General features: G+C 39.0%; 1 protein-coding gene across 1 annotated transcript in view; it reads right to left on the bottom strand.

Moving 5' to 3' along the window:
* Positions 1-700: 700 nt before the first annotated feature.
* LOC114262419 (strigolactones hydrolase CXE15-like) overlaps positions 701-16,942 on the bottom strand; it is a 40,963-nt gene continuing 24,721 nt past the window's right edge. The window contains exon 4 of the mRNA XM_082897086.1: positions 701-992. Coding sequence (XP_082753212.1) covers positions 701-992 — 292 coding nt within the window. The remainder of the gene's footprint in view (positions 993-16,942) is intronic.

Raw genomic sequence — 16,942 nt, 5'->3', positions numbered from 1 at the left:
CTCTGGACCAATCCAATTTTCTCTGAAGCAGAGCACTAGTCCTCATTGTTGTTTAGAGAAATTTGGAATTTTCTCTGTGATATATTCAGAGAAATTTGGAATTTTCTCTGTGATTTGTCCAGATAAATTCTCTGAATCGATATTGAGGGACTTTAGACATTATGAAAATATTGAGTGTGCTTTCTGCTATAAAATCTTAATACCAGAGACCTTAAAAAAAAATTCCTATTTTTTTTTGTTAATATTAACAATAGTACTATTCCTTATGGAAAAATAAATAATAAAAATAGCAGTGTTATATTTATACAAATTCTTCTCCTATAACCCCAAATGATGTGATAAAGTTAGATGAAAGATTTTGAGAAAAGAAAGGAGTGTATAAGCATGAGTCATTAACTTTTTCTTTTTTGCCACATCATTCAAAGGGATTTATAAAGGATAAATTATGCACATAAAATATTTTTCTAATATTAATTTCATGAATCAGATCATTTTTCCTCTCTACTACATGATAGATAAATTCTCTCATAGAAGAAGCTCTTTGAAATTGCACATAGAAAAACTTTATTTAGAGAGAACTTGGCATGAGCAAACAAAAGCCAAAAGCAAGTAATGAAAAGAGACATGGAAAAGAGAGATATCCAAACAAGCCCAAAAGGGCAATAATCTAATACATACGCAGCTGGAAATCATAAAAAATCTAATTCTCAGTGATGAACCGTTTGATGATGAGCATCAATTGATCTGAATCAGGCGAGATAGGATCAATGGTGAAGAAACCATGTTGCTTTCCTTCAAACTCCGCGTACTCCACCTTCTTTCCCCAACCTTTCAACTTCCTAGCGTAGTCCTCTGCACGGTCTTGTAGCAGATCACTACCCTCGACCACCACAAGCATTGGATCCAAATCTTTTGATTCTAGATTTGGGCTAACTGGTCCGAATGGATTCACAAGTGGGTGATCCGTAGTCTCTCCAATTGGTATTGATAGCCTTCAAAACCTACCCAAATTATTACCCAATTACTCAATTAATTAATCCAACAATTTTAAAAAAACAACTAGTATTTATATGGGTACAGATTTTTTTTGTTCCCCAATTTTTTATATTTGATTGTATCAAAACAAAATTTCAAGACACAATTTAATAATTTGAGACTAATGGAATAAAGAAATTGAAAAAAAAAAAAATCCTATCTATTCTTTTTATCTATCTATTACTTCCTCCGTACTAATTTGTTAGCTCCTTTTAGGAATTCTTACTTTTTAAAGGACATACAACCATTACACTTACATTTAAATTTCAAAAAAAAAAATCATTAATGCCCTATCTTTTCAAAATTTTAATATAATTATAATTACTCAAAGGGATAATTCTGAAAAATCAAATATTTTTTACTTTGATTTTCAAGTGAGACAACCATTTTGGGACATTCCACAATGAGATAGTGGACTAACGAAATCGAACGGAAAAGTATCTTCTATCATATAATAAGGGTTGGTGTTGAAACTTTTTTATCACATAATTTTTATTTTCAGATTATTCTTGTAATAGATTCTTTTATCGTGATCAATTTCAGTGTGAAAATTTTAAACATCTTTTTTCTTTGAATTCAATGTTTTTAAACATTCACCCACCTAAATAATTCCTAATTTTTACTTTTTATTTTTCATTTTTTTTTGAACATCCAACTACTTTATTTCAACTATATGGATATTTCTTTAGACTCCCACCCTTATCATTCCCATTTCTAGCAGCCCTCTTCCCAACCGTCCTCGCCACCCCCAATCTTTCCTAACAATCTTTACCAACCTTTCTTCCAGCCTCCATTCATTCCCTCTTATTTTTTCTTTTAACACTTGACTAAATTCCAACTATCTTAACAAATATTTTTAAAAGTTAGGGATGACAATAAAATCTCAATATCATGATAAAGTTAAATCCTAATAAATAAAAAAAGGCAGTGTAAAAAAAAAAAGTACACTCACATAGTTGATCACTCCTATATTTATATCTACAAAGTTAGGTGTTAATTATTGTGGAAGATAAAAATTAACAACACTGGCATAGTTATAACTCTTATATTTATATCTATAAGATTTGGAATCAATTATTGTCCAAGATAAAAATTAATAATTATTCTTATTATGGAATTTCTTTTGTTGGACTATGTTGAAACAATCTTCTGTGTACAATAAATAAATTGAAACTAAATCAAACAAATAAAATAAATAACGTACCGAAATTATTTACCAAACCGAATGAATAATAAAAGATCAAGTCGAGTGTGTGACACTCTGTCCTTAAGACAGATTCGCCCCGCTCCGGTGCTTACGGTTAAGTGGCGTTTATTTCCCAAGATACAATGATCCTCACAAATTTGTAGTAGCACTCCAAACAAATTTGTCCGGCGAACTAGAACCTTGTGTTCTATACTCTATAAAAATTCCTAAAAACTAATATGAAGAATATATGCAATAGTGTAGAAAATAGGATAACAACAAATGAATTTTTCAGTACCCAAAGACTGCTGGAAAATCGTTATATTTATAGGCAATTGGTGACAGATTGAACAGGTCTGAACAGGTATGAAACACACCTGTATAGATTTAATTTTTGAAATGAACAGATGCAACCAGTGTCGAACAGATTAACTATTGCAGTTACAGAAACTGCTGAAACTGTCTGGGCAGTCTTAAAAATTGAATCTGTCTGAAATTGAATCTGTTCGGGTGGAACAGATTCAAGACCTGTTTGGACTATTTTAAATTTTTGTGGAACTGATCTGAATGGGGCACAATTTATGGACAAAATTTTTGAATTCAAATTCAAATTACAAAATTTAAATTAATTTTTCCTGCAAAAAATTTTGAAAAAAATTCAAATAAATTTTGTCTAAAAAATTAATGTTAGAACTGACCCAACCCACAACTCACATTCGCGCCCGGCACGGCTCGACCGGACAGCGGCATCGGTGCGCACGAGCGTGTGTGGTGGTTTGAGTCAAGGTTCCATTTGTTCATAACTCTTCCTTTTTACAAACTTGGGGTGCCCCTTGGGGCCCAACCCAAGTGTTCTAATCTAGACCTTATATACATACACAAGTTCTCTTAAAGTTTCAATGTGGGATAACCCATTTCAAGGAAACCCACATTTACTTATTTAATTATCCATTTCACGAACCCGAAAACGACATCAACTTCTCATTCACTCATAAATGGTTTTGACGAACCGTCTTCACCGTGTGACTTGCCATGCGGCAAGGAACACGTCACCTCTTCGGACCCACCCCAAAAGACTTTTGGGGCCCACTCAATTTTGGGCTCAAAGTTGGCCCAAAATAAGCCTTATAAAACCAAAATTTCCAACAATCTCCCACATAAATGGAATTTGACGGAGAGAAAATGCAACAACGTGATCTAATTACAGAGAGTACAGAAATTGAAAAATATTCTGCAAAGAATAGGTAGCTTTTGGCTTTGAACCTCCCCTTGTGAGGCACTATCAGATTTACTAGCTAACCAGTGAACATGATGTCTTGAACTGTTCATCCGTTTGTGTAAACCAACACAATAGAACTCACATAATATATCACCAAACACAGTTTAGTTCTCACTATTGTTTTCATTTTGGCTCTGAATAACCTGGTCATTCATGAGTGTTCTAAAGACTTGTAGCCCTTCACAAATCTCATAGAACCGGCCCAGTTCACACTCACATAGGTGATTCTTATGAAAAGTATTATGCCATATTCCACTAGGTTTACCTAGATATTGGAATCATTAAAATTTTACTTAGCCTAAAACGCTGTAGACATTACTATTTCATCCTAGAAATGGGTAGGAGTTGGACTCCCAAGTGATCATTCTGGGTCATTCACAACTCGGTTGTCCCTTTGAACCTAGATCTTGGGATCTCCAGTCAACTAAGTTGGGTTTCCATTGTGGTAACTGTTATTTAATAGGCTTTAGTCCCATTCCCCTCGATGAATTCTCAACTAGTTCTCTAGCTAACCCTTTCGTTAGTGGATCCACTATGTTGTCTTTAGACTTCACATATTCAATGGAAATAATTCCATTAAAGAGTAGTTGTCTCACGGTGTTATGTCGACGACGAATGTGACGTGACTTATCGTTATACATATGACTCTGTGCTCTACCAATTGCTGATTGACTATCACAATGTATGCATACAGCAGGCACCGATTTTGGCCATATTGAAATATCTTCAAGGAAGTGGCGAAGCCATTCTGCCTCTTCCCCAGCTTTGTCTAAAGCATTGAATTTTGATTCCATAGTAAACCTAACAATGCAAGTCTATTTGGAAGATTTCCAAGATACAACCGCCCCACCAAGAGTAAAGACATACACATTAGTGGATTTTGAGTCTCTAGTATCCGATATCCAGTTTGCATCACAGTAACCTTCAAGTACTACTAGATATCTAGTATAATTCAGCCCAATGTTACGAGTAAATCGGAGATATCTTAGAACCCTTATAATTTCTTTCCAGTGTTCTACTCCCGGATTACTCGTATATCTATTTAATTTACTTACTGCATAAGCTGTATCTGGGCGAGTGCAGTTCATCAAGTATATTAATGTAACACCCCAAAAATAAACCAACATGAGCTACCCACATTAATTATCATTTACTAGACCATAACAATAAACCTTCCTGTAGACACCCCATTTTCGACCGACCTTAAGACTCAGACGTCATCGATTAAGCGTTCGGTGATTGCGCATGCTGTGCTCGTTCTGAGGTTACGGAGTCTCGGCTAAGAGCCTTGCCTCCGGACTTCGAGACTCTTTTGTCCTTTGCCTGGGTTTGCGAACCAGGTTCTATTTTCTCTTCCCAAAGGGAGAGAGAGGTCTCGTAGATCATCTCTTAGTGGCCGTAGGCTACTTTTCGTGGTCATAGACCACTGTTCCCATTTGGAGACCAGTTTTTGATTTTCGGAGTCATTGGTCGTGCGCCTCGGTTCAAGACTGCTTAACTTTCTCCGTTTACACCGATTTTTGGCACACACCTTGTTTCCTCTCTCTAGAGGGACACTGTGGCCCGAGAGACCACCTTCGTGGTCGCATGCCACTTTCGATGCCTAATAGTCAGTTTTCGGGGCACCCGGCTGCGCGTTTTGGCCCCTGAATCCTTGTTTTGCGTCCGTCTTGGTTCATTTTTGGCATGAACCCTTTTTTCATTGTTTGGAAGGTGGTACAAGGGTGGGAGACCACCTTTTCTCCTTGGAGACCACTTTTTCCCCGCCAGCCGGTTTCCTTGACAGGTAGCTGGTCTCCCTCACTTTTGGGCCACAATTGCTGGTCTCCCACCATACCGCTAACTTGCATTGAGTGAGAAGACCACGCTAGGAGGCTGCTGACCAACTTTTGAGACTTGACCCTTTTGAACCTGGTCAGCCGACCATTTGAACTGGTCGGCCTACTCCCCCCTGTCTTGTCTCTGTGAGTTGTTGCCAGTTGTACCAGCTGGAAGGCACAGAATTGATCCTCCATATGGAGGATCTTTAAACTTGTTTTTTAGCTTCTTGGAGAAGCTTTGAACCCCTTTGGCTATAAGAGGGACTCTCTCCCTCATTAGCAAAGGTTCAGAAAATTGGTTAAGGCATACATATATCTATCTCTCTATATCTTTCTATTTTGTGTTAAAAAGTCCCTTGTTCTTGGCCTATTACATACCACCTCCTAGCCTAACCCCTCCACCATCACTCTAAACATCTTGGAGGCCATTTTCAAAGGTTGAAGGTTTGCTGTTTTGGTCCAGAAGCTGCTGGAGTTCTTGGTTACAAGGGTAACACACCTTTTCCCCATTTTTTTAGCTTTATTTTGCTTCATATCTTAGCTATATTTGCAAGAATATTTGGACTTTGTCATAAACTGAAAAAAGTCTTATTTTGAGGTCCTTAACATGTTTGTTTAAGATCATTTTTCTATTGGGGGTCATCTACCCCCTTGCATGCTTCATTTTACTTTGTTTTGAGCCATGCCTTTGAGCCTTTGCATTGACCTTTGTTTGGCATTATAGCCACTAAAATACAGTGAATTTTCAGTGGCTATCATGCTATTTTGAGTGCCAAAATCAGAGAGGGGTGACCCTCTCACCCCTTGTCTTGTTTACTAGCATATTTGGCCTAACAAAGGGGTCCTTATTTGCATGCTTCCAAGCCATGTTTCAGGCCATTTTTGGTGGGTTTTAGGACTTGCATAGGCTCTGTCCAGGGCCCATTTTTTCATTTTGGCTGTCCATCTTGCATGTGTAGAACAACCCTCTTTATAGCCTATCAAAGCAGCCTATCATTCTTGCATGCATAGACCATGTTTCAGTGGGTTTTTGAACTTTATTTGGCATTTCATACCTCTGAATTTTGCTGGTTTGATGGCCTCTTGATTGCCCTACATGCTTGTAGTGCAAATCCTCTTTACTAGCCTACATTGCATGCTATTTTGGCCTTTGATTCTAGCACTTTTGGCTATGCTCTAAACTGATTTTGTGCATGTTTTGGACTGCCTTAGCTCTGTTTTTATGCCTCATGGTCGAATGATGCTTGCTATGCATGGTTGTAGTTCAATATCCTTGCCTAGCTTTGAGTTTTGGAGCCTATTGCATGCTTATGTTGAAGTGTTTCCATGTTTTGGGGCCATTGTGCATCATATTTCAGAGCTTAAATGTATGCCATATTCCCATATTTTCCACTCTTTAAATGCGTTTGAGAGTCGTGCTTGTATGCCTCGTTTTTGGACCATTGCATGAGCTTCATTTCCGTGCCTTTTGAGTCATCATTTTAGACCATTTTCCCACTGTCTTGGACCTGCCTAGGGTCTGTTTAGGGTTGGTTTTTCCATTTGTGCATTGCTTTATGTACCTCTAGTGTAATGCGTTTCACTAGTTTCGGTATTCGGGCCATCTAGCATGCATTGTGTGACATGTTTGCATGATTCGGGACCATCTTGCATGTCATTTCAGAGCTGAAAAATGTGTGTTTGTATGTCATATTTCATCCCTTTCCATGCTTTGATAGAGTTGTATTTGGTGCCTTAGGTTTGGTCCCTTGCATTTGTGCATGTTTGCATGTGTTTTGTTGCCTAATTTCATCATGTTTGGCCGCTGATTTGAGTGTGGCTGAGGCCCATTCATTTAGTTTAAGTCCATCTTGCATTGTATATGCCATTTAGTCCATGTTGCTGCATGATTGACCATTGCATTGTGTATGCCTTGATCATTTCATTATTAGTCTCCATGTGTGCATTGCGTATGCCATATTGTTTTCATGTGCATTGAGTATGCCATTGATCATTTCATGGCATTGTGTATGCTAATAGTATGTTTGTATATCATCATTTGCATATTTGCATCATTTAGTAGCATTATGTTTAGGTTGCATGTTAGAGTTGCATTCATGCATGCTAGGTGTATCGCATTGTGTTTGGAGTAGGGTTTAGTCCAAACACGGGAAACGAGGGACGTTTCCTACTCCAAGTGACGAAACGTGCCTCGATTCTCGATCGCCGACACTCCGGATTACCCATGATGGAGTTTAAGCCTTGTTGCGTTTATATGTGCATTCATTTTACATCGAGTCGTGCAATCCGACTCCTCGGCCATCATACATCGAGATGCATGATTGGTGGCACGAGAATCGAGGACTACACTCCCTAGAGCTTATGCGATGACGGGGAGAGTGGTCGTGCATACATATGTTGAAAATACTTTGCCATGCCCCTTTCTTGCTCTCTGTTACAGCAAACCGGAAACCAGCAAGAAAAACTGGTCAACAGCCTTCTGGAGTTTTGTGCAATGTTCTGGGACCAGTTGCAAATAGAGGCAAATCGGGACATCGCGATGGATTTTCCGGCAAGGCGACTCGAGCATGCATGCATTCCTTATCATTCAAGACCGAGCTGAGGCAGTCCATTTCATATGTTTTGCATGCTAGTTTATTTATCTTAGTTAATTTGTTAATTAATTAGGGTTGTGTAATAATTAGCTGTAATTCTTTATTTATTCGGTTGTGTATTACATATTCGGACCCCCCGAGGAGGGCAATATTGTAATAAGTGTACGTGTGTGTGCTGTATATCTTCCAACCCCACGTCTTTCTCCCTTTTATTTACCAGCTTATGATGGTTAGTTTTAGGGCACGTTTAAATTAGCATCCTTATGCTCGTATGTTTGCATCCATTCATCTGTTTTGCATGCACCCGGCTAGGCGCATCATGCTAACTGCATTGTAGTTCAATTCCAAGTTGAATACATGTATCGATTGTTGCATCTCATATGCCATCTTAGAATAGCCGAGCCTATTGTAGTTGCATTTTTGCATGTGTTGCATTAGGCATTTTAGCATAGTTAGGATTCATGCATGATTTCTAATTAGCTTTTTTCTTTGGCTTGGAGTACTCGGTAATTATTTATGCTTTAGCATCCTTGCATATGTGTGAGTGACTGCCATGATAGCATGCTTACCATGAGGCTACGTGCTTACGTGATATAACTGCCTGAATGCTTGTGGGTGAAGGTTGGGTTGCTTGAGTTGGAATAATTCGTCGAAACCCGTGTTTTAACCTACTTGCGAGTAGCAAACTTCAATCCATTTTAAAAAACAAACGGATATGCGATGCTTTGTTCCAATTTAGGCGACCCAGTCTATACTTGTTTTGCTGTGCGCATCACATAGTAATTCTAGGGTAAATAACCGGAATAAGAGCACATGTGTTTTCAAAAAACTCGATATCATGGTTAGTAGAGGTCGATCTTTGATTGGGCGAGCAGGGGTGCTCACGAAGTGACCTTCCCCAATCGTACCCAAGTTCCTGAGCCGAGGCAACTTTGGTGATGACGGATACGTGGCCTTAGGCACGAGTCAGGGTTTCCTAAATTCCCCAAAATAAAATATTTAGGTGGCGACTCTGTATCTGGCAAAACAGTCTATGTTTGGCACTTCTTTCTAAAAATCAAATTTTCAAAACGATTTGCCGGATTTGGACTCTTTGATGATTCATCGGTCTTGCATTGCACTCTGCGAGATTAGGCACAAGACCGTGACATTTGAGTCTGAGCTGTAGTAAGCCCAAATGAACAAAACGGGATTCCCTCCCGGGACGTTCGGGGACGTCTACACTTCCATCTTTACATAATCAATGAGAGAGAGTTTATACAAAAGTTTACATGCGGGTATGCATTCAAACGATAAAAGAATCACATGAATCTATAGCATGTGAGACATCTAATCTCAAAACAATAAAGATGCCCTTAAGGGCTTACATCTTCCAAGGCAATAGTCCGGTTACACAAAATGGTCTCTTGGACCCCTACATGTTAGCCTTTGGCTTTACAAAAAATTTACAACCAAAAAGGAGAGCTATCTACTCTTCACAAAAATATCCAGGCCCTCAGTTCGGCGGAATCACCACATCTTTTCCTGTATCAAATCCCATAGGGGTGAGCATGAAGCCCAGTAGAGAATTCTCACAAAGTATATACAGTTATGCAATTCAAATTAAAATGCAAATGTCCATGCCATGCCATGCTCTTTTAGGGAAAATTCATTTCATGCTCTTTTAAAGAATATCATCTTTGCATAACATTACAATCTCAACTTATTTCAAACTTCCACTTTTAAAATCAATAGGGGCAGTAAATATGACACTAGTAATCCCTAGGCTGGTGTCTACAAGTAGGCTCAACAAGCAATACCAACTGTCATTTTTACCAGTGCTAACCGGAAGGCTCGATACCTATCCGCGCGGGTTTTCTGGTCTTTCACCATGGACACTCAGGCCAACTTGACAAATTTAACTACACTCCCTATCCGGACTTACCACGTATTTACCCCTTTCACATTACCATAGTTCTCATTTCGATATACAAGTTCTTTTCTTGAAGTAAATGTTTCCATTCAAACTTTACAAATGCAAAATAATAATAACACGAATGAGTATGAAATGCAAAGATTACCCATATCTCATGACATTTCTCCGTTTTCAAGGTCTCTACAATGAGCCACAATTCACCTTTTACAATTCTTAGCAACATAGTCTCATCAAGACTACATGTAATGTTTTTCAAACATAATTTCTCACAATCCATAATGCACAACAACTATCATCTTCCACTTAAATATTTTCCATACATTCAACAATAGTTAAGAAAAGTACACCACTCTTTTATATCAAGGAAGTTATCATTTCTTATATCACATTGTGAAATCCACAATCATTTACTTATTTAAAAAAAGAAAAGAAGAATGTCATAGTTTTTCTCATGATTTCAAAAACCCTCAATTTCTAGGGTTTTCATCAAAACCCAATAATCCTTCCATTTCATGATAAATCCCAATCAAACCCATATTTTTCTTAAATTTAGCATGAAAAACATTCTCAGAGATAAAAGAAGTTGAGATTTAAAATCCCTATTTCAAAAACCCCATTTCTCTCTCTTCATTTAGTGCAAGAGTAAAATTAACACAACAACCTCATGGAAGCTTAAGAATCAACATTTATATAGCAAAACATGTATATATGACTCAAGAATCCCCTACCTCAATGTTTGATGGAGAAGGATGAAACCCTAACTTTAATGGTGGATTCTTCAACTTCCGCTACACCAAGAAGAGCTTAAGCTTGATCTTCAAGGTTAGAGGAAGATGATGATGTTCTAGATCCAAGGATTGCAAGGAAATCAAGGTGTTTAAGTGTTTTGGTTAGGGTTTTTAGAGAGAAGGATAAGAGAAAATGGTCTTTAGAGTGAGAGAGTGAACCTCCAAAGTGATATGCAACTCGGCCAAAATGTTACAAAAATGCAAGTTTTTGGACTCAAGCCGACCGCACGTGCGGCGCTCATTCCCGCGCGTGCGGCTATCACCCTGTAGACACCCCATTTTTGACCGCCCTTAAGACTTGGACGCGACTGATGGTTTACTTGATGGAGAAAGGTGTGCAGGGCAAAGGTTCAGTTTCTTCGGTAAGGAGAGAGTCCAATCTCAACTTCATACCCCTTTTTTGGACCGAAACAATCTTGATCAAATGATTTTAGACTTGAAACCCTCTCTTTCAAAACATTTTGAAAATAAAGTTCCTACGATGTTCCGACGCTCGCATTTCGTTAAATGTTGCGCTTTTCGGTAAACCGTGCAAGGACAAAGTGGAAATGAATGAAAGAGAGATGAAATCTTTGAAAAATCTTTCAAAACACCTTACTTAGGGCTTTGGAATTGAGGAAAAGAAGAGAAGAGGGAAGAAACTAGTTTGGGAGAAGTTCGACATGAATTCGGGTAGGAGAGAGTCGAGCAGCCCTCGCTGAATCAGGCCTATTCATTTGCATACTTGGATTTTAGCTATAAGGCCACCACCATTGGAAATCGTACTTCCAGGGCTTCATTTTTCACTCAAGAATCTCCTAAATCCAAGTCCAGACAGGGGAGATATGGTTGGTTGAAGTAGGGCATAACTTTTTGCATAGATGGAATTTTAATGCAAGGTTTGCGCCATTAGAAAGCTAACTTCTGGGGCTTCAATTTGGGTACCTAGCCGACCACGTTTCTTTCCGGAAGACCCATTTTTTGTCCTGAAAAACCAGAAAAAGTAGCAGGCCGACCATAAAAGGTGGTCGGCCGACTACTTATGCCCAGAAAGCCCAAAATTGATAGATATTCTCCTTTTAGCTGTCTTCCACAACCTTCAGCTGCCCTTAAATGAGATATTTTCGAGCCAACTCTGAGGTTAGCCATATATGAGTTATATCTCTCATTTTTCAAAAAAAAATCTTGCTAAGCAAGTTTTGGGAGCTTCTCACTCTAAAAAAAACCCCTCTCTCTCTAGAAATTCTAGGGCCAAATCTCAGCCTCTCTCTCCTTTTCTTGCCTTGGTGTGCATAGCAAGAGCTATACTTGGAGATATACATCTCCTTTTCCTAAGCACCGTTGATCAAACTCAACTACCATTGGGATGAGGTTCTTTGAGGATCAATTTGAGCTCCAAAATCTGGTTTTAGCTCAAAGTTTGGATCCCTTTTGCTGCTGGAGTTCTTGGCTACAAGGGTAACATACTCTTTCCCTCTTTTGGTCTTCATTTTGCTCCTTATTTTTTCCATACTTGAAAGCATTTTTGGACTTTGTCATAAACTGAAAAGTGTCATATTTTGAGCTCCTCTTGAAGATTGTATAAGGACACTTTTCTGTTTGAGGCCTCCTATACCCTTGCATGCTTTACCCCTCTTTATAGGCCTATTTTGCATCATATCTTAGTCCTACTTGTGAGCATTTTCGAGATTTTCTATGAACTGTAAAGTGACTTATTTTGAGCCCCTCTTCAACTTTGTTTAAGGGAACTTTACTGTTTGAAGTCATTTACTTCCTTTTTGTTCAATCTCTCTTTTAGGGCTATTTTTGCATCCTATTTTAGCCTTACTTGTGAGCATTTTAGAGATTTGCTATAAACTGGAAAAGGTCTTGTTTTTACATTCTCTTCAAGTTTGGTTAAGGTCCCATTTCTGTTTAGGGTCATCTTTCCCCTATACATGCTTCATCTCTTCATGATTAAGGCTATGCATTAAAGCACTTGCATTGGCCATGGTTTGGTCTCTTAGCCACTGAAATCCAGTGGATTTTCAGTGGCTTAGATGTATTTTTAAGGGCCAAAATTAGAAGGGGGTGACCCCCTCTCTCCTTGTCTTGTTTGGTGGTCTTTTGGGCCTTCCAAAGGGACCCTATTTTGCATGCATTGAAGTCTTGTTTCAGACCTCATTCTGTGAGTTTTAAGGTCTTCCTTGGCGCTATCCAAGGCCCTTTTGGCCATATTTTATGTCTACAATGCATGTGTAGAGCCTTGCTTTGCATGATTCCTGGATTGATTTCAGGACCTATTTGGTGAGTTTTAGGGCTGTCATAATCCATTTCCAGAGTTGGTTTTGCCATGATAAGTGTCTATCTTGTATGTGCTTAACAACCCCTTGCAAGGCCCTCCAAAGAAGCCCCTCATTTTTGCATGCATTGGCTGCATTTCAGTGATTATTTGAGCATATTTTGGCATGTTTTATTCACTGTTTTTGGCTAGTTTGATGAGTTCTCATTTGCTTCGTATACATGCCATATAAACCATGCTTGCTAGCCAAATTTGCATGCTATTTTAGTCCATCATGTTAGCACTTTTTGGCCATGCTTTAAATTAGAAATGTGCATGTTTTGGGACTGCCTTGCTCTGTCTTTGTACTTCATGGCCAAATAATGCTTGCTTTACATAGTTATAATTCAATACATGTGCCTAGCTTTGAGTTTCGGGGCTTATTTCATGCATCGGGTGCCATATTTCCATGTTTCGGGATCATTTAGCATCATGTTCCAGTGTTGGAAATTGCATGTTTGTATGCCATCTTTCATCCCTTGCCATGCTTTGGCAGAGTGGCATTTTATGCCTTAGGTTCGATCCTCAATATATGTGCACGTGTGCACGCATTTCGGTTGTCTCTTTTCCATCTAATGGCCACTGATGTGAGTGTGGCTGAGGTTCACTCATATTGGTGTAAGTCCATCTTGCATTGTGTATGCCATTTCAATCCATAGCATTGCGTATGCCAGGTTGCATCTTAGAGCATTGTGTATGCCATGTTACATCACGCACATTGTGCATGTCATTTTAGTACAGAGCATTGCATATGCTAGGTTGCATGTTAGTCGCATTGTGCATGCCATTCCATTTGCATGGTGCTTGGAATAGGGTTTAGTCCAAGCACGAGAAACGAGGGGCGTTTCTTACTCCAAGTGACGAAACGTGCCTCGATTCCCGGTCCCCGACGTTCTTGATTATCTATGATAGGATTGTTGGCTTCATATGTTCATACATGCATTCATGTCATATTAAAACGTGCAATTCGGTCTCTTGGCCATCATGCATCGAGATGCGTAATTGGTGGCTCGAGAACCGAGGGTCACACTCCCTAGAGCTTGTGCAAGGACGGGAAGGAGTGGTTGCGCACACATATGTTGAAAATACATTGCTTTCTTTCTTTCTTGCCTTTGTTGCAGAAAAACTAGAGTCCAGGGGCAGAAAGTGGTCAGCTGACCAGGTTTTCTGGTAGGCCGACCACCTTTTTTGGTTTTCACCATGAGGGGTGGTCGGCAGGTGTTTCCCAAGCCAAGAGCTAGTCGGCAGCCTTCCCCAGGTGGAGTTTCAGCCTCCTAGAGCTTTGTGTAAGTTTCTGAAATCAGCTGCAAACAATGGCGGGACAAGGCATCGCGATAGAATTTACCGACAAAGCGCATCGAGCATGCATGCATTCATTGTCATCCAAAACAGAGCCGGGGCAGTCCATTTGCATGCCAGTTTATAGCTTACTTAGCTAATTTGTTAGTTAGTTAGTGGATGTGTAATAATTAGCTATAATTCGTTATTCATTTCGGACTGTATTATTTATTCGGACCCTCCGAGCGAGGGCACAATTGTAATAAGTGTGCGTGCGTGTGCTGTATGTCTTCCAACCCTACGTCTTTCTCCCTTTTATTTACCTGCTTATGATGGTTAGATTAGGGCATGTTTCAATTAGCATACTTATGCTTGCATGTTTGCATCATTCATCTGTCTTGCATGCACCGGGCTCAGCGCATCATACTAACTACATTTGTATTTCGATTCCAAGTTGAATACTTATTAGTTGTAGCATTTCACATGTCATCCTTAGAATAGCCGAGCCTACTATAGTTGCATTTCGCATGTGTTGCATTAAGCATTTCTGTATATCTAGGATCATGCAGGATTTCTAACATAGCTTTTGTTTTGACTTGGAGTACTCGGTAAGTTTTATGCTTTAGCATCCTTGCATGCGTGTGAGTGACTGCCATGATTGCATGTTTACCATGAGGCTATGTGCTTATGTGATATAACTGCCTGAACGCCTGTGAGTGAAGGTTGGGTTATTTGAATTGGAACAATTCATTAAATACGAGTTTTAAGCCCACTTGAGAGTGGCAACACCATGTTTTCTAAGCCCACCCAAGGGTGGCAAAACCTGTATTTTAGCCTACTTGCGAGTAGCAAACCATTTTCGAAACAAACATGAGATATTTTGTTCCAATTCAGGCGATCCGGTCTATATTTGTATGTTGTGCGCATCACGTAGTAAATCTAGGCTAATAACCGGAATAAGAGCACATAATGTTTTCAAAACTCGATATCATGGTTAGTAGAGGTCGATCTTTGATCGAGCGAGCGGGGGTGCTCATGAAGTGACCTTCCCCAATCGTACCCAAGTTCCCGAGCCGAGGCAACTTTGGTGATGACGGACACGTGGCCTTAGGCAATGAGTCAGGGTTTCCTAAATTTTCCCAAAACAAAACATTTAGGTGGCGACTCTGTATTTGGCAAAGCAGTCCATGTTTAGCACTTCTTTAAAAAAAAAATCTGTTTTCAAAAACGATTTGCCGGATTTGGACTCTTTGATAATTCATCGGTCTTGCATTGCACTCCGCGAGATTAGATACAGGACCATGACAGAAATTGAGTCCGAACTGTAGCGAGGCCCGAGGGCGCGTCTACACACCCCCGCACATGCGGCACCTCCCGCACTTCACTCCCCGCTCGTGCCTTTTATGCAGAATGCAACCCAAGCAATCCCCTGAATTCCGCACGTGCAGCCCCTCTCCCGCACGTGCGGCCCCTAGCCTCCAACCCAGAATTTTTTTCCACATCGCATCCGAGCACTCCGGACCTGACCCCGCACTTCCTGGAACAATTGAGATCCAACACCAAACACCGCAAGGACAAGGATTCCATTTTAAAAGAAACAATCTCCGAACGTTTCAAGCCCAAAGAAGAATAAAAGAAAGACGAGGCGAAAGGAAAGAAAAGAGGAGAGAAGGAAGAAAGAAAGACTCGGTCATCACAATTAAGCTTCCAATAATTTGAGCATACTCTAATTGAGAAATATTTTCCTGTACATTCTTAGAAAGAAACAAATTTATATCCACAGGTGTTCTAGCAAGATGATCATCATCTTTGCTGAATTTGCCAAGTATTTTCTTAATGTAATTAGATTGTGACAAAGCATATCTTTCTGATGTTTTGGTAATATTCATACCAAGAATTACATCAACAATGCTCATGTCCTTCATGTCAAAATGTTTATTCAACATTTTCTTGGTAGTTTTAATCATGTCATTATTATTACCTATGATGAGCATATCATCCATATAAAGACATACAATGACATAACCTTTGTTTGTGTTTTTAATATAAACACATTTGTCACACTCATTAATTTTAAATCCATTTGACATCATTGTCTTGTCAAATTTCTCATGCTATTGCTTTGGCGCTTGTTTTAAACCATATAATGATTTAACCAATCTACACACTTTTTTTTCTTCTCCTGGAACAGAAAAACCTTCTGGTTGTTCCATGTAAATTTCTTCATCTAACTCACCATTTAAGAAAGCAGTTTTCACATCCATTTGATGAATTTCTAGATTGTATAGAGACGCAATGGCAATTAGCATTCTAATGGATATTATTCTAATAACCGGTGAGTATGTGTCAAAGTAATCAAGACCTTTTTTTTGTCTAAAACCTTTAACCATAAGTTTTGCCTTGTATTTATCTATTGATCTATCCGCTTTCATTTTCCTTTTGAAAATCCACTTATATCTAAGAGGTTTACAACCTGGTGGCAAATCCATCAATTCCCAAGTGCGATTTTGCAAGATGGATTCAACTTCATTATTGACAACTTCTTTCCATAAAAGAGCTTTAGGACTGGACATAGTCTCTTTAAAAAGGCTCATTTTCTAACAAATATGTTAGAAAATCTGGATCAAAAGATTTTGAGATTCTAGCATGTTTACTACGCCTAAGTTCCTCTTCCTCATTTTGATCTATCTCTTGCTCTTAATCTTGTTCTTGATCATTATTAGTAATAGCATCAAAGATCTTTTATTA

The sequence above is a fragment of the Camellia sinensis genome, chromosome 12 (assembly GCF_055761805.1).
Source record: "Camellia sinensis isolate YWXY chromosome 12, ASM5576180v1, whole genome shotgun sequence".
Taxonomy (NCBI): domain Eukaryota; kingdom Viridiplantae; phylum Streptophyta; class Magnoliopsida; order Ericales; family Theaceae; genus Camellia; species Camellia sinensis.
Note: the sequence above shows the minus strand (reverse complement) of the source record. Positions and strands in the feature narration are given on the sequence as shown.